Source organism: Mirounga angustirostris, unplaced genomic scaffold (genome assembly GCF_029215605.1).
Source record: "Mirounga angustirostris isolate CCGP_5_RB_7025 unplaced genomic scaffold, mMirAng1.0.hap1 SCAF_2, whole genome shotgun sequence".
Classification (NCBI taxonomy): Eukaryota; Metazoa; Chordata; class Mammalia; order Carnivora; family Phocidae; genus Mirounga; species Mirounga angustirostris.
The window spans coordinates 194,425,619-194,448,021 of record NW_026991710.1 but is presented as its reverse complement, the minus strand read 5'-3'; the positions used below and the strand labels follow the sequence as shown (position 1 = coordinate 194,448,021).

Below are 22,403 nucleotides of genomic sequence, written 5' to 3'. Positions count from 1 at the left end.
TCTCCTCCACACCTAGAATCAGCCATTCTTTCAAGGAGCCCTCATTCTGTCTGTTGGGAAATGGCATTTGGGATTAGGTTTGTTCAGTGCCATCAGGTTACATTACTACTCGACCTTTCCAGGGCACAAAGCTAGAAAACTCAGGTATATCCCACAGAATGTCTCTTTTAGTTAACGTTTACCCATTAGAAGGATTCTGGGCTCTTAATATCTTTACAGAATATATATAAAACTCTCACTACCTTATTTTTCAACTGAGGTTGGTACAGGGGAAATAACTGTATCTTTCACACTCAATATCGTGAACAGTATGTGAGGGAAGAGTGTTGAGTTACATTCCAGACTGGTAGAACATAACAATCATGTATAGACATCTTAACAAGTGCACCGACTATAAACAAATAGGTCACGTGCTTTGCATGTTGCTGAGAAAAGTTTCAGAGTCCTATTGTATGATGATGCAATGATATGCCTTTCTTTAAAAGAAATGATGTCTCATGTAGCACCCCAGGAAGGACTTTTGGAAGTGTAAGCACATCTACTGTTGGTAACCATTTTTTCCTTGACAACCACCTCTGAGGATTTATGGAATCTCTCCTGCCCAGCAGTCTCTACAGCAGCTCCAAGACCCAGAGAATCTCTACTTGTCCCATTCAGTGGGAGAGTTTGCCCAGAACACCCTCCTACACCTCTCCACACCACCGTGAAGGGCAATGACTGTCTTACCCTTACCCTTCCTCCCTTGTAACGTTCTTCGAGGGTCATGTCTCCAGCCTGATGAAGACCATCTATTATGGAAAGTTTTCTTGAATTTATTTTTCATTTTTAACAAGTTTTTGAATGCTGTGTGTTATTTGCTGTCCCATATCATAAGCTAATAATTTCTCACTCAGCATGCAAGTAATAACAAGTAGCCATGTGTCAATAACCATAATAATAGTTGGATGATCAAGGAAACAGTGTTTGAGCATTTTAGACCCTATCAAGATAGTATGTTACTTTTCTAGAGGTATTATCTTTAAGATCTTTGTAGGAAATTAGTTTAATTCTTCCCATTTAAGACAGTAAAAATTTGTTTGCAATGTATATTTTTCAAAATAGGTGATTGATTCTTAAGTAAGAGATACCTATACATAGTTTTAGGGGAAAAAACCAGTCATAGTACTATTTCCAAATATAATTTAACATTACTGGTTTTAAATTTACTTCTTGGCTTCATACTAATAACTTCCACTAAAATTTTTGTTCCCAACAATCTTGACATTTGCTTAAGTACATATTATATATGTGTATGTATAATAATAAAATATTTGCCCTACCCTGCATATACCATATGCCTTTCTCTTTATAATTTTATTTTTTGAAAATTTATGTGATTTCAGCTAAAATTACGAGAAAATATATATTCAGAGGAGTTAATTCTGATCCATGTCCTCAGCATGCTGATCCTTTTTGCAGTGTTTGGTTTGTGTTTTCAGTGTTTCTTTTTGTAAATAAAGAAAATATGTATGTATGTATATATTTTTCCCATTCTGTTATCCAGAAGATAGCCTCCCTTACATGCTCTTCTAGACCTTGCTTTTCCAGTTAGCTTTATGCATTGGGGAACATTATACCTTCCTAATAATTTTATGTATTCCTAAGAGCAAGTCTTTACTTACCACGTATTTTGGTCATTATTGTTTTATTGGTTAATCATAAATGTACATTGTTTCACAAAAAATTCAGGCAGTACTTATCAATTCTCCAAAACAGTATCATTGCTTTTTTTTCATTTACCTGCTATCCGAAGCTTTAGTCCCTTCCATCAAATAAGATGTTATGTTTAGTTATATGATCGTAATGCAATAAATCCTAGCTGAATGAAACTCAGACCACTCTTCCATAAATGAAGGTAAATAAGTTTTGCCTGTGTTGCCTCAAGGTTGACATACACATGATTTAAGTGACACACACCCATGTTGGTATCAGGAGGGTACAGGGCTATGGTGGCTGCAGTAGAAGGGCATGATCATTTTGCCAATATGAGATTTATACCGCTATTACCTAAGCCAGTGTTCTTCCAGTTGTTAATTGTAATCCATCAGTGGATCATGAAATCCATTATAAGGGTTAGGAAATGCATTTTAAAGTCAAAGAATGACATGTAATAAAATAAAATATTACCAGAATGCACGTGATAAAGATTGCTTTCTGCAACTATACTTCAGTTCTCTACATGCATATATTTTTGTTATATATGCACATCTAAATATGCTTGTACACGCCCTCACACATACAACCTCCCCCCTCCCACATGTGGTGTATGTGTATGTGTGTATATGGTAGCAATGTCCAGTGTATTCGTTTTTTAGTTACAGTCGTTAATGTTGATAAAATATCTAAGCTATTTATTTTTATGGAAAAAAGTGTCAAGAATGATCTCAATCACTAGCCTAAGTGAGACTGGTCCATACAGAGGTCTTCAACTGCAGGAGAACGTGCTAATGTCTCTGTGCTGAAGTGAAAGTTGGTCTACAAAATTGTTCACCCTAAAGGGGTAGGAAAATAAAGCATTTCCTATTTCTCATGTAGTGAGGGAAAAGAAAGAGTTTTGTAATATTTCACATCCTTAAAAATATAAACTCAAAAATATGGACTGTGTGTAGAAACAGATGAAGGAATGCATTTCTGAAAATGTCCTACAAAACAACAAGGTATCTAGTGCCTAGTTTTACAGCATTCAGTAATTCCCTAGAATCTGGCTACACCAGCCTTTTTGGTTTTGCACATTCACAGTGAATAAAAATATGGCCTTCTGAATAACAATTTCAATTGTTATACCTGAAGTGTTTTTGCCAACATAAACTTTACATTACAGACTAATTATGCTTTGCTCAAGGTGAACTAAATATTTTAATTTCTAAGATTCTTAAAACTTAATTTAACTTTCTAGAAAAATTTCACTTTAGAAGCTTTGCCAAAATTAAAAAACTACTACTTATCAATGTTAACATATTTTAATGTTGAAATTTGAAATCTTGCTAGATACCATTTAATTAAAAATACATATATTTGCATAGGATGCATTTTCATAATTACTAAATGAGGTTCCCTACTCCAAAAGTGAATGGCAAGTTCTTAGCATTTAAAGCTTCTCATGTGAAAAAAAGACCCATTTCCAAAATCGTATCTTAGAATGAAAGAAAATGTTTTTAACGTGGATAGAAGTTAGCATAATTTACTTATCTCCTACATATCTTCATCTCCAAAGCATTTTTATCCTATTGAAATTTTTCAATTCTGGATATTAATGTGTGTAAAAACCTATTAAAACTTTTAAAGAAAGTATTTTTGTATACTGTATTTATAAAACTTTGATCCAAAGATGTATTTTGTCCGCAAAGCCCATGATTATGCAATTATTTGTAAAGTAGATGTTGAGAAACACATGTAAATAAAGTTTCCTACTTTCCTTTTCCCCCTACCACAAACACAACCACAATCCTGTTTATAATACTTATGAAGGAAAAAGATGCTTTTCTAAGAATTATCTCATTACCTCACTCAACTGGTTAGGTAACTGTTGCTAGTTAAAACCAGAAGACAAAAATTTAAGGGTATACGGTTCAAGAACAATGGATTTAATGATTAAAATTATTATCTTGCCTTTATCTCTCTTTTGAAATTTTGGAAGACTAGTATGTTCTGTGTGATAAAATCCTACATATTGGGTAATAGTTGCTAGCTTTTGTGCTCTGGAAACAACAGTAGGCTGTTTTGTGCATACCACTGTTTGGGTTCTTTCATGATCTCTACATTTTGGCACTAGAGTTTCTATATACTTGGAAATTCCCTGACTCCCCAAATCCATATTTAAGGAATGCAGACACACTCCCACCTTTTGTTTGGCATTGGTGAGAACTGAGCTGAATGTAATATATTTTGTAATATATTTCTCAGTGAAAAAAAAAACCTGCATCTGGATTTATTTAAACTACTTTTGATCCACTTTACTAAATATCTCTTAAAATATTTCACAGACTGTTCAAAATGAATGTCAATATTAACTGAATACAAATTCAGCTCGTAGCACTCAATGACTATTTTAAAAAGCAAATTCTTTCTGTGGACATGAACTGTGCTATTAATCAAATACTCTCATTGGCATCTCTTTTCATAAGGTGTCTTCACAACAACCTGATTAAAATTCTGCTGATCATGCTGTACCTACAGTACACAGTCTTGTTCCTCAAATAGCTATCCTGCCTTAAGTCTTAAATGTGGAATGTGATCCGTGATATTAGTTTGAAGGCATGTACTGTGAGCTCTCATACATCCCTTCTAAGCGTCTTTATATCATTCAATGATCTATCCAGTAAGATGATCTATATTCCATTAAGAAAACATATACAGGGTGGGGTGGAGGGGACTCTGACCGTGTTAATAATTTTGATAAATATCCAAATACAGTTTTGATTCCCTAAATGCCAACTGTTAATGTCATCTGATCTTCACCCAGTGTGACTAACAATCACTCAAACCTGTAATTATATTTTGAAAGAATATCCATCCAGACCCTCTGACCCAAGAGAGTTGTCAGAAGAGCAGCTAGAAGGGCAACACTTTTCTTTCATTATTAGAACCACAGAGCCCTGGGTAAAATACTTCACCGGTTTTATTCCCGAAGACTTTGAATTGTGTTCATCTTGAGTTCTTCATGTATGACCCTTGAATACACTTGACTATCTAATGCAAGGTGTTAGTGAAATCTGGGGAAGGAGGGTTAAGAGGCATATGGCAATTCTTTGTACTTTTTGCTCAATTTTTTTTATAAGCTTAAAACTGCTTTAAAAAGGTCTACCAAAAATATTTAGAAAATGACTGATAGATTTGGTCTAATGTAGACATTTCTTAAAAATAATCATCAATGCATTTTAGTTGAACTTGACATTGAGTTGACAAACTCTTTGATCTAATAGTTCCCGCCTCTGGGTAACACTGCACTCACAACCTCAGTGCAGAGGATATACTGATGGAATATTCTCAGCCATAGACCTTTTGCTATAATTTCTACCAGTCAGTCAGCAAGTCATAGGAATGCTGAAATTCCAACTGTTATCTTTCAGAAGGCAGAAACCAAACGGTCCAAAGGCACATATACTGGACAGCCCAGTTAGCTTCCTTTTTGAAAAAAATACATTCCAGGGTCTCGAGACTCTTACTTGAGTTCCATGGGTGAATCAATTCATATCAATAGGTGCTCATTTGAAGGTGTTGGACAATATTTAGATAATAATGAGCTTTGTAAAAAAAAATGAACAGAAATGTGAATTAAGATTTCAAAAATAACTGCATATTATCATGAGGGTTTTAAAACTATAAAGAGGATATTTTCAGGGCAGAATACAGATGCATGTTTTAAAATACTGGAAAAGCAGTTTCTGATCAATTGGTGTAAGACTATGTCCCAGTTTAATTGGCAGATGTGTTACCTCTGCATTTCTGCTCTCATGCAGTTTATTAAGTGTATCATGCTATTCTATCTCTATTTTTGGTGAAGCAAAAATGCATGATCTTGAAATTGAAAGGAAAGAAAAAATTAAAATGAGAAAAAAACCTTCACAGAAATTCATGCTTCTAAGCATTAAGACTGAGGATCTGTTATAGATTAACAAAGACACTGAGCACTCAAGTTCTACTTCAAAGGTTGCCAGGGCTATAAATCTACTGTGTTGCTTGGAGAAGAGATGACTTCTCACACGAATGAAATTTTCCTTAATAAGCCCGAATAACTCTAACTTCTTAGAAGCAAGTATATTTTAGTTGGTGTCTTAGTAAGCAATGTTGACATTTTTGTAAAAGAAATGAAAACCAGTTAACAAATAAAAACAAATGAGCCTTCAGGCTAGGTTTTCCATTTTCTCATCTTTTTTCACCCCTTCTTTTCCTCTCTCACCACACCAGGACTCTCCCCGAAAGACTGATATAACCTCTTTATCAGGTTGAAATCATCCATATTTTCTATTTTTAGTACTTATTAAAAAAAAAATTCAAGGTACCCTGGCTCTGCTGAGCATGGTCTTGTCATTCCTGTACCAAAAAACTCCCCATGCTACTCCAGTACCTCTATAGAAAAGGTGAAACTCTTCAGGCTGGTACCCAAAGCTTCCAAAGCACAGCCTTAGCATTGCTTTTTAAATTTAATCTCCTCTGGTCTTTACCAATTAACACCCAAGTAAATTATTCTGGTCTATTCATTGTCCCCAGAATGTGCTATTTCCTTTAGGAACCCTATGGGACATTGTCAATGAGAACCAACTGACCAATAAATTCACCCCTGGGTAAAATTCACTTCAGGTCACTTGGCTTTCAAATGTGACATCTCTCTCCTTTGATTTTACTCTCTTCCTAATAGGTAGCATAGTGTCTTCCCTATAGTAGGTATCATAGAATAAGCATGAACATTCATTCATTCATTCATTCATTCATACAATGGAATATCATACAGGTATTTAATGAACAAACCAGGCCTATAGACCTCAAAATGATTACATGTCTAACACACAACATCGAGAGAAAAAATTAATGTCACCATTTTAACGTAAATATTTTAAACAAAGCTGTACTATATATTCTTTTGTCATATGTTAATACATCCATATGCGATAAAAATGGAAGAGCATGAATGAGAAAACAATTTCCAGGCAGTGGTTACCTCTGGGAACGGAGGATGCAGAATGGTGACTGGGGCTTTGGGTTGTATCTTAAGCGAATATGACAAAATATTTGTTGAATTTCAAGTCAGGGTGGAGGAATATATCGTTTTGTGGTGTTTTTTCTTGTCCTTTAGTATATGTTTGAAGATTTTTTTTTGAAAGCAGTTAAAAATACTGCTTTCCCCAGACTAAAGACTAAAGACTGCATCCCCAGAAGAATGGATTGGCTCCAAATTTAGTCTGAATCTCTGGTTTGCTCCTCTCAAGTTGTGTGATGTTGGGGAAAACGACTTAATCCCTCTGATTTGGTTTCTCATATATAATTGAGAATTTCACCTTGAGAATTCACCGTTTTTCCCTCTGCCTCTTTCTCAAGGGCGTTGTGCAACGTAGGTTATCAATAAATATACACGTTATCTCCATTTTATGTCCTTCAGATAAGGGAGTCAGTCCTAGTCATTCTTGAGCTTGATCTGATACTTGCTCATCTCACCACTTCTTTCCTTGAACTCTTGTTGGTTTTTGCAATCTCCTCTGGATTTTGTAATAAACCATTTTTAGTCTTAATTTTTCTGACTGTTCTTAGTTTCCTGCACATTGTTTCTCCCAGTTTCTTAAATAGTGATAATCCCCACGGTGTCACCTGCTGCTTCTCTTTTTACGGTCTATATTTTCCTTGGTTGGGTTCGTCTCTTCCATTGCTCGACCAGCTTCATGCTGGTAGCTACCAAAGAAGCGTGCCCACCTGAGCACCCTCCCAACTGCAGATCCCACTGCCTACCAAACATGTCACTTTGATTTCTTACAGATACCACAGACACCAGTATGCATATCCAAACCAAATTCTCCTTTTCCAATCCAGTCTTCCTGTGAACACGTGTCCGGTCTTTGTATCATCCTTGTGCTTTCATCCTCAACTTTTGCTTCTGTGTTCTCCCACACATGCACCTCCCAAGTGGTGGGCTTTCTGAAAAACGTCTTTCCACCTCTTTTCTCTCCATCCCCGTTTCCATCACTGTGGGTCCCACCCTTGTTATTTCTGTATCAGATTATTTCAGAAGCTGCTTCAGTATTTCCACCTCCTGTTTTGCTCCTCTAACCCACCAAATACACTGCCTTCAGGATGTTCTTTCTATAATATGCAGTGTAAATATCACAGGTCCTACATGTATCTTCTAATGGTTCTTGAGAGACTTGAAGAAAAAATCCATTTTTGGCATGGCAGATGCAATTCTGTGTACTTCTGCAGACCCAGGCAGGTCCTCTCCGTCTCCTGCTTAATGGTAGGCATGCATCCTGCATACATACTTCCTCTGCCACACTAACTCCAGTCCCTTGTTCACGTGTCTGACTCACTTATGGGATTTCTCTACAGGAGCAATCCTGTCTACTGTTCTCCACAGCCTAGGATAATAGCAGTGCCATGTAGACACACGGTAACTGTTTGATGAATGACTCAATAAAGCAGAGCATTGTATTTTATGTACTTACTATACTAGACATACTTGTGTTTGTACTCTGGCACATGAGCTGTTTTAGTTAAGAAATCATATCACCCATTGTTTTAATATCCCACATCTCCTAGGATGATGTGACACACATGTCAGACACAACATAAATATCTCATGAATGAATGAATACTACTTCTGTCAACTAACAAAATCTAGGGCATCACTTCTTAATCACAAATGACTCCCTCATAGAAAGAGACCTTCCATGTAAGGGGCCATGGGAATCCATGATGTTCAAGTTGGCAGAAAATATAAGAGGAAATAACTGGAAGGAAAGAGAATAATCTGTGAGAACATCAATAAGAATATTGCTACCTAACCACTTGTAGAGATAATCTCTTCCACCTGTGGAATTTCTGATCTATTTTGGTGCTGCTGGTATTGAGACTTGAAAGGTTTTCTTTTTCCTTTCTTTTTTTTTTTTTTGTAAATACTAGAAATTCTATAAGATATTGGGGGAAAACATGGGCTTAAGAGCTAAAAAGACTTGCATTTTTATTTTTTCTGGCACTCTTCTTAGCTGTTAGGTTTGTATGTGCTAATTAACATTTCCAGTGCTCAATTTTCTCATTTGTAAAATGTCTGTAAAAATAGCAGCCAAAATTCATTGAATGCTCACTGTCAGGCATCAGGCACTGTGCTAACGTTCAACAGGGATTACTGATTATAACATTACTGCATCCCTATGTGTTAGGTTTTGTCTTCATCATTCTCATTATTGCTCTTATTCTATTACAGTATTATACAATGCCAGACTAATAGGTAATATAGCACAATGTCATTGAATAGGTTGATCATGAGGATGAGGTTATAAATGTTACACTGCATTGTTATTTATAACATTTTGATTTATGTTTTGTTTTGCAGATGAGGAAAATGAGTCACGAAAAGTTTACAGAAGTTAGCGAAACTCCAAGCAGAAAATGAATTTTCTAAGCAGGAAGCCGCATGCAGCATGCACGCCCTTCACCCCTGTGCTCTGTGGCGTGAATCATCAGTGTAGCCACCTGGCAGGGCTGGTAGTATGAGCATGAGGCGATGTGGGCAGACGCTTGTGCAGAGTAATATTTAATGAACTACTACTACTACTACTAATACAGATATAACATGTCGTCTCTCCTTGACTGGATCAGCCAGGCTCATGCTTGGTCCTCTCTCTCACTACCTTGAAGCATTCTGTGCCCGTTTTAGAGGCTTAACAATTATTTTATGAATCACTCATTTTATGAATGATTCATTTATTTATTGAATTATACTTCTTCATAAATAACATAAAACAAAATGGTCTGCTACTTAATTAATCTCATAATAATGGGAATATAATGCCATGCACTTCAGAAAGGTATGCCTCGTCTTTATCCTGACAGTGGTTGCTGAGAGTGCAGCGTTGGGGAAGGGCTGGGGCCACTGCTGGGAAATTTCAAACTCCATACAAAGGAGGGCTGGGAGGCTCTCCCCCCTGGGGAATCATGAGAAGCTTAAGAGATTTGACTTAGTTACCGTAAAGATTTTAAGCAATCTACCATTTTAAACCTAAATGAATTTCAAAATTATAGTTAGTAAAAGGATCTGTTTCTCTTGGCTTTTCAAAAATCCATTTTTTCTTACAAATAATTTGCATGTGATAAAATGCTCCTATTTTAAATTCACTGTCTTCTCCCCCCAAATTTATGCACCCATGTAACTATTACCACAATCAAAATACAGACCTTTCTTATCACCCCAGACGTTCCCTTTGCCTCTTCCAGTCAATCCCCACCACCTGTATCTTCAGGCAACTACCGAAATGCTTTCTCTCAATCTAGATTCTAATACTTGTCTTTTCTAGAGTTCTTATAAATTGAGTCATATACCATGTGTTTTTTAGTTTAGCTTCTGTCACTCAGCTTAGTGTTTTGAGATCCATTCATGCTGTGCATATCAACAGTTCATTCTGTTTATATTGCTCTGTAATATTCCACTATATGGATACATTGCAGTTTGCTTATGCGTTCACCTTTGATGGACATTTGGGTTGTTGATTTATTGGCTAACGAAGCTTATGTGAACATTTGTGGGCAAGTTATTGTGTGGAAATACATTTTTATTTATCTTGCATAAATACCTAGGAGGTGATTTATGGATTATATTTGTAAGTGTATATTCAAGATCATAAGAATCTGCCAAAATATTTTTGCAAAGTGCTTCTACCATTTCACATTCCCATCAGTGATTATATGAGTGGCACCTCATCCTCTCCAACACTTGCTTTTGCCATTTCTTAATTTTGGCCATTGTGGCGACTGTTCCGGTTAATTTTTAAGAAATGGTTTTATAACATAGCTAAATATTCTTTATATATAAATTATCGTCACAGAAGTTTTTAATTAAATTGTGGGTCGCAATTCACAATAAGTAGAGACCAACATTCAAAAAAAGAGAAATAGAATAGAAAAAAAAGTGAGGGCATCACGAGTAGTAAGGTGTGCATTCATAATTGGGACAATATCATCTGTAAGGGAGTAGAAACTGGGTATTAGGGAGGAGGAAGCAGATCTTGCAATGGTTTTTGGCTCTCAAAAACCCAACAAAAGCTTCTGAATCAGTATTTAATTTCTTTTGGGCTTTATGGGCTGTCATGTGAGCAGCATTGGCATTGAAGATATCCAAAGTGTATACAAGGTAAGAGCTTTACCTCAAAAAGTTGAAAATAGAGCTGCCCTATGACCCAGCAATTGCACTACTGGGTATTTACCCCAAAGATACAAATGAAGTGATCCAAAGGGGTACGTGCACCCCAATGTTTATAGCAGCAATGTCCACAATAGCCAAACTCTGGAAAGAGCCAAGATGTCCATCGACAGATGAATGGATAAAGAAGATGTGGTATATATATATACAATGGAATAATATGCAGCCATCAAAAGGAATGAGATCTTGCCATTTGCAATGACGTGGATGGAACTGGAGGGTGTTATGCTGAGCGAAATAAGTCAAACAGAGAAAGACATGTATCATATGACCTCACTGATACGAGGAATTCTTAACCTCAGGAAACAAACTGAGGGTTGCTGGAGTGGGGGTGGGGTGGGAGGGATGGGGTGACTGGGTGATAGACACTGGGGAGGGTATGTGCTCTGGTAAGCGCTGTGAATTGTGCAAGACTGTTGAATCTCAGATCTGTACCTCTGAAACAAATAATACATTATATGTTAAGAAAAAAAAAGAAAAGAAGAAGATAGCAGGAGGGGAAGAATGAAGGGGGGAAATCGGAGGGGTAGACGAACCATGAGAGATGATGGACTCTGAAAAAGAAACTGAGGGTTCTAGAGGGGAGGGGGGTGGGAGGATGGGTTAGCCTGGTGATGGGTATTAAAGAGGGCACGTTCTGCAGGGAGCACTGGGTGTTATATGAAAACAATGAATCATGGAACACTACATCAAAACTAACTATGTAATGTATGGTGATTAACATAACATAATAAAATTTAAAAAATGTAAAAAAATTATAGTGAAGAGAGGGCTGTCACTGAGGGAATTTCTCTGGACCCAAGTACTCAATCTCAAAATCATAGAGCGACATTTTTTTTCATGTGTCTGTTAGCCATTTGTATGTCTTCTTTGCAGAAGTGTCTGTTCATGTCTTCTGCCCATAATATAAATAAATAAATAAATAAATAAATAAATAAATAAATAAATAAAGTAAAATAAAATATCATAGAGTGATAGGTGCCTGGTGGCTGCTCCTTATATTCAATCTCTGGTGCTTTGGTGAGTGACATAAGCTTTGGGGATTAAGTAGAAATAGTTTACATTTTATTATTTAATTCTACAGAAGTTATTCAAGCCATAGAATGTCACATGCTGAGAAGAAAGAAGGGGTTACACTATCTAACTGGGAATCTAGCAGCTACAGAAGTTGTAAGTCGTTTTCTCATATGAAGCAAAAGTTAAGTTCTCTAAAAAATTTGAAACTATTTAAAAACTTATCTTCCTTTTCTTGGAAAAATAATTGTTCGGAATGTTTTCTTTAAAAAATATGTTTGTATTGTTAGGTATTTTCTCAATTGGTACTTTCCCTATGGGATTTGATATATTACCACTAAATAAGTAAATAAGTTACCTTAAAGGTTTCTCAGCAAAAACTGTAGTTCTAAAATTATGTTCAATGTTAAAAGCTTTCACATTTTTAATTTAACTTTTTTTTTTTTAAGATTTTTTATTTATTTGACAGAGAGAGACAGCGAGAGCAGGAATACAAGCAGGGGGAGTGGGAGAGGGAGAAGCAGGCTTCCTGTCGAGCAGGGAGCCCCATGTGGGACTCGATCCTGGGACTCCGGGATCATGACCTGAGCCGAAGGCAGATGCTTAACGACTGAGCCACCCAGGCGCCCCTTTAATTTAACTTTTAACTATAAAAATTTTTTGTCATTTTTAGTCCTATGTTGCACTACCTTTTTTTGTGTAAAGCCCAAATACACATATGATATAAATAAGTCTATGGTATTAAAATTTTACGAGGGAGGTGATTAGAGAAAAGGTCTATAAAAGATCCTTGGGGGGGTGATAATGAAAAAAGGGTTGGGTAGCCCTACAATAAAGAAAACTGTTTTAAAATAATACTTTGTTTTACTGTTATAGTTCTATATAACTATAACTACATGTAAAGTTACATAGTTATTTACTTTAAATCTATACACTATATATGCTATATGCATATCATATAAACATAGATATTGCATTTCTTATTGTAGATAGTGGTAAAAAATAATGAAAAACACAGGTGGATGAATCAGATATGAATCGTAATGGTAATAATAAATCCTCCCTTTGAGGACTCTCTCTTAGACGCCAGGCTCTGTTCTAACCACCACAAGAGCATTCAGTATTCCATTCATCCCACTTTACATCTTTGTGGTTTTACATATAAGCAAACTGCAGTTCAGACACGTAAAATACCCAACCTTAAAAAGTGGCTTAGTGGCCAACCGGAATTCGGGCTCAGACTGCGCTCACTGGAAGGCACAGGCTCTTTTTACTCTTTTTGTCTGTTCTTGCCATTGACAGTATCTTGCCTTTGACAGTATGCAGTGTAGTAGTTATAGGGATAAGTAATGGTGAAAATCTGGGCAAACATGCAGTTGCTACAAAACACAGCAGATAAATAAGTTATTTTATATAACAATCATTGGTTGGTCAGTAGAGTGTATTGTTTAGTCCCCAACTCTGGAGTATGATTACTTGCTTCACCTATAAAATAAGGCTAACATTGCTACCAACTGCAGAGGTGCTTTGGGGGAGGGTTAGATGAAACAGTGTGTATGTAAAGGGCTGAAAGCATGGTAACAGCTCAATAATTTTCAAGTGTGATTAGCTGGATTCTGTGGAGGTCATGAACCTACCTGTACCTCAAATGCTCACAACCCAGTTGCACATGCCCATCTACAGACCCCTACAAATTCATGCAAGGAGAAAGCAAATACAGTGATTGCTACAGGCATTCAAGAAGCAGCGATGGCAGTGGTATTTGGACAAGACAAATGCAGGACAGAGACCTTTACCTGAATGCTGAGAAGTGGAGGGAGTTTTGAGAAAGCAGAAAAGAAAGGGCATTTATTTTAAGCCAGGGCCAGTAGAGAAAGAAGATATAGAGCAGGAAATGAGCTTGGTGTTCAGGGAATGAGACTTTATGAAGTCCAGACTCAGTGAGAAATGAGAAGCAAAACAAGAAAGGAAGGCTGGTCAAGGGACAAGGAGGTGAGAAATTTGTGCTCAATTCTTTGAGTCGCTGGAAGCCACTGGCAGTTTCTGGTCAGATGAATGAAGTGGTGCCTTGTAAAGCTCATGTGTGACATTGTGCAGGAGTTGGAGAGAGATCCAACAGAAGGAAACCAGTCTGGACACCACGGCCTGAGACCAGACATACATGCAGAATGGAGTGGACGAGGATGTCAGTGGTGGAAACAAGACACATGCAGAGGTTGGAGCAAATCTCTCCTCCCCACCCCCCGCTCCCCGAATCAATAGTGCTGGTGCGTGACATCAGGAAAGAAAGTAATTAATGACAACCGGGTGAGTTCAAGGTCTCAGAGGATGTGAGAGAAAAGTACTATGAATAATGCAGAAATAAACAGAATAAATCTTTGATGTTTGTACCTATTCTAATATAATTATAAACACAGCAATATAAGAGATTTGGATGTAGTATTTTAAGTCCATTTGAAACAACTTTGGGAACAGCATGGAGATCATGGCCAAAGCCCTCAGAATGGATGAATTGCCACAGGAGCTGGGGACACATCTCTCTGACTTTCGTGAGTAAACCTGCACATACAACTTCGGGGGTTTTGGGACCCCAAGCAGCAGACTCAGTGTATGCACAGATGCTGGTAAGGCCTTTGTGTTCCCATATTAAGGACAGACTTCACTCCAATTAGGCTACCCATAGTTTTTTGTGTGTCTCTGGAAAGATAAGGCCTCTGCCACACTGAGTAAAGCAACCCTGGGGAACCCTGCTAGCATTATCACATTTATTGTCAAGTTTTAAATGCAAGGTTTAAATAGTTTTTTTTTTTGGGTAATATATATGTTTGCACATCAATTTATTTAAAATTTTGTTACAAATGTCAAAGTTCGGTAAGTTTTATTCACATGCATTGGACATCCTAAAGACCAAAGAGCTGCAGCCTCATTTTGGGGCAGAAGGCAGAAAGTTCCTAGATTTTTGATGACAATGCATAATGAGTCATTATGAACTATTCACAGTGTCAACACTTGATGTTCTATGCAGGTCCTTCGGTATGACCAAGTGCAGCATCTGCTGCCATTTACCAGCCTAAAAAAATACGCTGAGAAAGGAATTTGAATAGCAAATGTTACTTTGAATATTAATTTGAAATAATAGTAAGAGAAAATTCTTTCAAGTAATTCAGTATTTCAGTATTCAATCCTTGCTGAAATAAAAAAGATGAATAGAGAAAAAATAATCGAGATTGAAGAAAGGCAACTGAATGCTAATGGATGTAAAATAATTTTTAAAAATATTTTTTGTTTTGGACCAAAAATCTTACCGAGGCTTAAACGGTTTTAGCTTTAACATCATTTGTGAGTTTGCACACTTGATTTCATGGATGTTAGATCAGTTAGGCCAAATCACTGATGATATGAAGAGTGGTGGAAAGTGTGTTATCCCATAGAAATACTGGTTTTATATTGTGAACTACTTTGTCTATAAAAAGGGCTTCCCTGTTTCATTTTAATTTTACTTTCATGGTATCAAATTTGTCTTCTTTTGTATTTGATGCAAAGCATATTATAGCAAATTTCACAAAAATTCTTCCAATAAACTGTGTTTACTTGAAAATAATTTTATATTAGTAGAGGATGAAGAAAAAAATAGATTTAATTCATACTCACTGTGGTAGTGTTGCTGGCAGGGAACGTCTAATAATGGAGTGAACTTGTCTGTAAACATCCAGTTTAGACATGCATCGGCAGGAAGTGTGATTGGCAAAACTGATTGTTACTGGCTTGGGGCCTTGAGAGAGAGGCACTGTAATTTCAAACAACTACAAAGAAGGGACAAAAAGAAGAAAAAAAATTATATAGATGCTAGAAAGCATTTTTATGGTAAATGTTGGAGTCCAAAAGGAGTGAGATTAACTCTTTATGATTAGGTAGTGCTACATAATACATGCAGGACGCAAAAGTTTTTTATGATTACATCGTAAAAACTGTTTTGCTTCTAATCAGTATCCTTTATTGAATAACAAAGAGTCTGTTTGCTTATCTCATGTCACTGTTATAAAGCATATTAGAATTTTGATAACCAGCTAATGATTATGGAGTAGAGATGCGACGGACCACTGTGTTCAGGGAAAAAGAATTTTTTCAGAGTCCTAGCTTATTCTAGCGGTTATTAAAAAGTGGCACAGATATAAATATCTTTGTGATATAGAAGTAAAAAGCTATTGGCCACACAACCTAGAAATGTTTGGTTAAGTCCTATTCTATGTAAACTGAATACAAAGACATCAAATACATAGAAGTGAAATCGATTTTGATTCCAAGTTATATTTCTACCTCAAAGTAGTTTTACATTTGTCCAAGATATCTTATGAATTTATTTATTATGTTCAAAAGAAGAAGAAACACATTCATCACTTAATAGATAAAGGTCTGTTTCTGTTATTTTGACACAAGTGTTATGAAAGTAATAAGTTTAAAATCAGGTAGGACATTATACACAATTGTGGGCTAGAGTCTCAAAATTTAAAGTCTCATTCTTGTCCATGGGGAACTTTAATTCTCCTCTTCCTTCTCCAAAGTTAATGTTTTAAATTGAATATACAAATAAATTAGTGATTAAGTAAAACTACGTGGATTTAAATTCCTAAGTTTCTTAAAATCTGAATTATCAATAATAATGGTAAAAGTGAAATCCTGACCATTACCTGCTTATTAAGATCATTTTGTAGTCCTGTAACCGTAGCTAAACCGCTCTGGTGTTATTTGGTGCCTTTTCGGCAATCTGAGCAGCGATAAAGATGATGACAAACTCCAGAGCCTTGTGATTGGGCCCGTCGCTATAATTTCATGCCAACACTTAAAGATCATTGGAAATCTTTGGGGAATTGTATAAGTTGCCGATTTAGTACTACAGGGAGATTCACGGAAATGGATTTTGAAGACTGAAACACAGAGATATCTAAACTATAAACTGCACATTTTCTTCATTTGAAATGTATTCATTATATAGTCATTGAAAAATTCAGCTACCTGAATTTGCCTTAGAATGAACAGGGTCACACCCCGATGGGGCATTTTTTAATAGCAATCCCACCTGTAAGTTGTGTGTACTTGGAAAAGTCATTTAATTTATCTAAACTGTATACTTCCTTAAAAATCAGTGAACTGAGGAAACATCTGACCCATTGTTCACACGACTGTTATAAAAATTACATAAGCTAATTTATATGAATGTGATATGCATAGTGATTGCCATTTAGGCGTATTATTTGAATATATTCTCAAGATTCTAGGTATTTTCCAGAATACTGTCCATGCTACATAGATAATCTCAACATATAACCTCAACGTATCCCAGTATTATGACTCTGACCAGTTTCTTCCCTAAAAGGACATTGTTTATGCAGTTTGGGAGAAACCTTTTATTAGATGAAATGTCACTGGCAGAAATTCCTTGCACTAGGTAAAACTTTTAAGAGAGAAAATTCTGCAATGTCTAAATACACTACTTAGGACATTTCTGGACCCTACATTAAGAACCAGTGTAACAGAAGAAACGTAAAGTTAAAAACCAGTGTTTAAAAAGTTGTTTATTTAATTTTTATATGTATAAAATTTATAAATTATTTAAACCCTTAATAGTAGAAATGGTAGGAAGATGTACAGGTCTGCTCATAAAATCCTAAGAATTTATGTCTAATAGGCAGTTAGATTTGGGTCTAGAGCTTAGGAGAGCCATTTAAAAGCTGACAATGTTAAAGTCGTAGTTGAAGTCTTAGACATTGATGAGATTACTTGGTGAGATCATGAATGAAAGGAGGAAACATCTAATAATAGAAACCTGGGGAACAGGTACACTTAAGGGATGAGAAAAGGCAAGTAGTAAATATGTCTGGGAAGAAGGAAGATATGAAGATGGAGAGCCAGGAGTGGGTTACTGTTAAACCAAGGGAAGCCAAAGGAAGAGAGGAGAGCTTCATAAAGGTGTCTGTGGAAACAGGGTTGATGTCTCGGGGCAATGGAAGTGTAAGGATAGAGTGGAAAAAAAATGGTTACCAAAAGCAGCTCTAGGGGCCCTGGCAGGCTGGGCTACAGGACAGGAGCAGCGGGGCAGGGCGGGGATGGAGAGAAGAGAGGCCTCAGGTGACCAGAGGGAAAGCACTCGGATGACTCATGCCAGAGGAGGGATTTTGCTTATAGGATAGGATGCATGTAATCACTGCAGGATCTGGCACTGTCTCAAGTGACAGGAGGAAGAACAGAGCCTGAGAGTGAAGGATAAGGCACTTCTAGAGCTCACAGCTATTGTGGAAGCATGCCTGATGCTCTCCACCCCTACGCCTCACAGCACATTTCCTGCACCTTTCCTCAGGGACTGCTGCATCCCAGATTCCACCCCGGCACATTTTCCTAAGGGCAAAGAGATCGCAGTGAGCACGGACAGCCTTCAGCCAGTGCTGGGGGGTAATGTCCACAATCAGGACCTGCCCGTGAGTACCAAGTGTATACTTAGGAACTGGGGCTTTGAAGAATGTTCTAGTGAGATGAGAACACTTAAAGGCACATCAAGAAAGCATCTTCCTGAAAATAAGCCTGGTCCTGTACTTTCAAGGGGTGGAAGAGATTTGTGGTCCGTGAACACACAGACTAAAGGGATAAATGGACAGGTAAAGAGGCACTAAAAAAAAACAACAACCAAAAAAACCCAAACAAACCACTGTTTAGAGAACTGTTTTTTCCTGTAAGTTGAACATATTCATAAGCATTAAAACTACAGTACAGGGGAGCCTGGGTGGCTCATTTGGTTAAGTGTCTGCCTTTGACTCAGGTCATAATCCTGGGGTCCTGGGATGGAGCCCCGGGTAGGGCTCCCTGATCAGCAGGGAGTCTGCTTCTCCCTCTCTCTCTGTGCCCCAGCCCCTGCTTGTGCTCTCTCTCTGTCTCACATAAATAAAATCTCAAAAAAAAAAAAACAAAAAACACTACAGTACAATGTGAGAGAAAAATTTACTTATAGTATAGTTAAATAAATAAAACCCCCCAATTTTAAATACTGATGTTTTATTTCTCTTGTCTGAATCTAGGTAAACAACTGACCAGCTGAATTCAGTTAATTTGATCAAAAGGAATTAATATTCTGAAAATTTAAAGTGAAAAAAAAAATCAACCCAAGACTTTCCTTCTCTTGAAATACATCTTCCACCTCAAATTCTTTTTTTTTTTTTTTTTTTTTTTTTTTTTAAAGATTTTTATTTATTTATTTGAGAGAGAGAATGAGATAGAGAGAGCATGAGATGGGGGAGGGTCAGAGGGAGAAGCAGACTCCCTGCTGAGCAGGGAGCCCGATGCGGGACTCGATCCCGGGACTCCAGGATCATGACCTGAGCCGAAGGCAGTCGCTTAACCAACTGAGCCACCCAGGCGCCCTTCCACCTCAAATTCTTACCTGAATTTTCTATCTAGTTTCTTTAATTCTCTACTTGACTGTATCAGTGTGGACAAAATTCAAGGGTCCAGAGAAAGATGCCTTGACCAATATTAAAAGTAGAAAGGTTCTTGATAATTAACTTTTCTTCCTCTATCAACGTCAGAAAGATGAGGAGAGCGTGCTGTATGTGTGTGCATTAAGGCACAATTATACACATAGTAGCTCTGTCATATATTGAAGGGGACTCTTTAATTTTCCAATTTCTTTGGAAAATTATGCACTGGTCTTAAGTGTGTATACTGATTCACTTTTCTCATTTAAAAGGATTATAAAGTTTCTACTACCTTTTTACTGAGTATGATAAATTCCGTTTTCTTTCTTACAGACCAATTTGTGAATTTTGAATAGCTATACTGAATCCCTAAATATTTGAATAGCTATATTGAATCCCTAAAAATATTCATAGGCTTTTTTCCTAATCAGATAGTATATGCTTAGAAAATGTAAACTTTTTTGAACTAAAAAATATTAATAATTTGAATCACCATATAAACTCATAAGGTACCCTCTGCAAATAAATAAATATAGTTTCCAAATATCCAGCAACTTTCCTCCTTTACTAGAGATAGAAGAATAACCAAGAGCGGAGTCTTAGATATTTGAGTCCTGCATCTGCAATTTACTGCTTCTATGACTCGGAAGAATTATCTAATTTCCCTTTGCCTCCATTTTGTTACCTATAAAAGAGTGATAATAATGGTGTGATTTCATAGTGGTGTTCTTTGGATGAGAATTCTCCTTCAAAATTGAGTTGAATCTTTGAGGAATTAAAATGTTTTTGTTTAAAACTTTACGTTTAGTTTTCAGTAACTATTAACTGAGAACCTATAAGATGCATAGTGCCGAGCACCTTGTTAGCTTCTCAAGATAAGTCATCAATCAATTACCCTTGCCACATACAACTCTCTCGGTACCCCCCTTCTCTCTCGTACATATATGCACACACATATATACATACAGAAGTTACTAGGTTAGAATTTTTGAAATATCAAATAGTTTATCACAAATGCTCTTAGCAAGAACCTGCATTTTAACTCTCATGAAATCTGTGCTTGCCATTCTAGAAAGATCTAAACCAACACAGTAAATAACTACAATTTTTTCTCAAAAGAGTCAAGGTCTATCCATGCACGTCACTGTTGAAACAATACATAAATTCTTTAAATTTTAATAAAACAAGAATGCCTATATTAGACTGTTTTGTGCCTTAATGTGTGCACAGTATTTTCTATCTTAGATTTAAGCTCATAGAGTGCAAAGTTTATGTATTATGTTCAGCATTAGCTAATAATTCCATGTATATATGTATACTCAGTCAATACTAATTGAGGATGATGACATTTATACTTTGATATTTTGAACATGATGATTTTCCTAAGACATTTTTATGCTATAAAGTGAACTGTTCTTGAACAGTACATAATAGCTTGTACCCAATTTAGGATCTAAGTAGTAATAACATTCATAATGGAGACTGATGGTATACTCTCTGCATATGCCTGTGAGAGGAGTTGCTGGTTTTGAAGATCAAAAAGTTTTTATTAAGATGGGATTTAAACAAGCCTGGAAATTGGAAAAAAAAAATCTGTGTGTTCTGTAAAACTTCAATAAACAGGAGGAAACATCAAACATTTCCAAATGAGAGGTTCCCAGTTGTTATCTACTGGAATTCTTTAATAAGAATATCTAAGAGTCGATTCTCACCAATAAGAATGGACTTCAAGTAAAGCCACGTTTTGAAACAACCGATTGTTTACACCAGCATAGCAACAGTTACAAAGCAACAAGTCTTATTTCTACTTATCTTGCAGGCTATTCAAGAAAAAGGTGTAGAACTTCCTTACTGACGAGATCCTGGATTACAGTTTAGTATTACATTCAAAAGGGATGTTTGTGTGGGAACAAATATCAAACCAAAAAAAAAAAATGCCTCCCTTTATGACATCTTTTTTTTATACCCCAAAACATAACCAGTTTCTCTTTCTAGCGTATCTCATTGTTATCTTTAATTTAAATATTCCAGCCTTGAGTCCATTAAGTATAGAAACAAGTTGTAGCTCCTGGAGAGTATGTATGGTTAATAATTGTAAACTGGAAGAGAGAAACTACATGGCATTTAAAGAAATAATCCCTAAAAATGGGAAAAGGTGAAAATTAAGGGTCCACTGTGCTCACTTTTCAAGTGAGCCTACCAACCACAGGGCCTGCTCTCAATGACCTGCAGAATTGAAAGTAGGTCTGGGAAGAACTCAGGAGAGCAGATGCTAACGGATCTACATTTGTACTGAATTAATTTTCATGTACTGTTATACATAAAATGCAGATACAATGCTGCAATTAAAAGCCCCAATTCAGGAGTTTTAGAAATACTGAATAAAATTTGTGCACAGGATCAATACCTGGAGAAGTTGGGAAAAAGGGGTATTTTTAACAGATGCATTATTTTTTTTTTCTTAAGGCAAATGTTACTCTTAAACTTCTGATAACTGGTATTGGTATAGAGCTTTTTCCCCACATCTGGATAAAACCTGATTTCCAGCAAGTGTGCTTGCCAGATATTAATTAGCTAAAGATTCCAAACAAATCACATTCCACTTGTTGAATACATATGAATGTAATCTTTCAGACCCCTGCAGTGCAAAATAATACCTCTAAGTTACATTCCATAGTTGCACATTTTACTTAGATTTAAATACATTTTGCTAAAAAGAAAATTTTGTGAAGCACTCAGCTCAACTCAGATATAATCTGGGATGATTTTGCTAATATATATGCTTATATTATTTCCTTATAAAATAATAAAAAATAGAATAGCTTTTTTTTTAGAATGGCAACACAGAATTTTAAATACTGCTGTGCATGTCCATCAGAAGGAACTAGAAGAGACCCAGCGCTCACAATGAGCTGGCTCCTTCCAAGGGCACTCATGAACTCAGCAAAGAGGCTGTGGTTTCTTCAGCTCCAACCCCAAGATTTCCA

General features: G+C 36.4%; 1 protein-coding gene across 2 annotated transcripts in view; it reads right to left on the bottom strand.

Moving 5' to 3' along the window:
- The window catches only part of VEGFC (vascular endothelial growth factor C), a 104,872-nt gene that overhangs the window by 5,547 nt on the left and 76,922 nt on the right, over positions 1 to 22,403 (bottom strand). For both annotated transcript variants that reach the window (XM_045879606.3, XM_045879607.3), the window contains exon 4: positions 15,605 to 15,756. In XM_045879606.3, the coding sequence (XP_045735562.1) occupies positions 15,605 to 15,756 (152 nt within the window). The remainder of the gene's footprint in view (positions 1 to 15,604; positions 15,757 to 22,403) is intronic.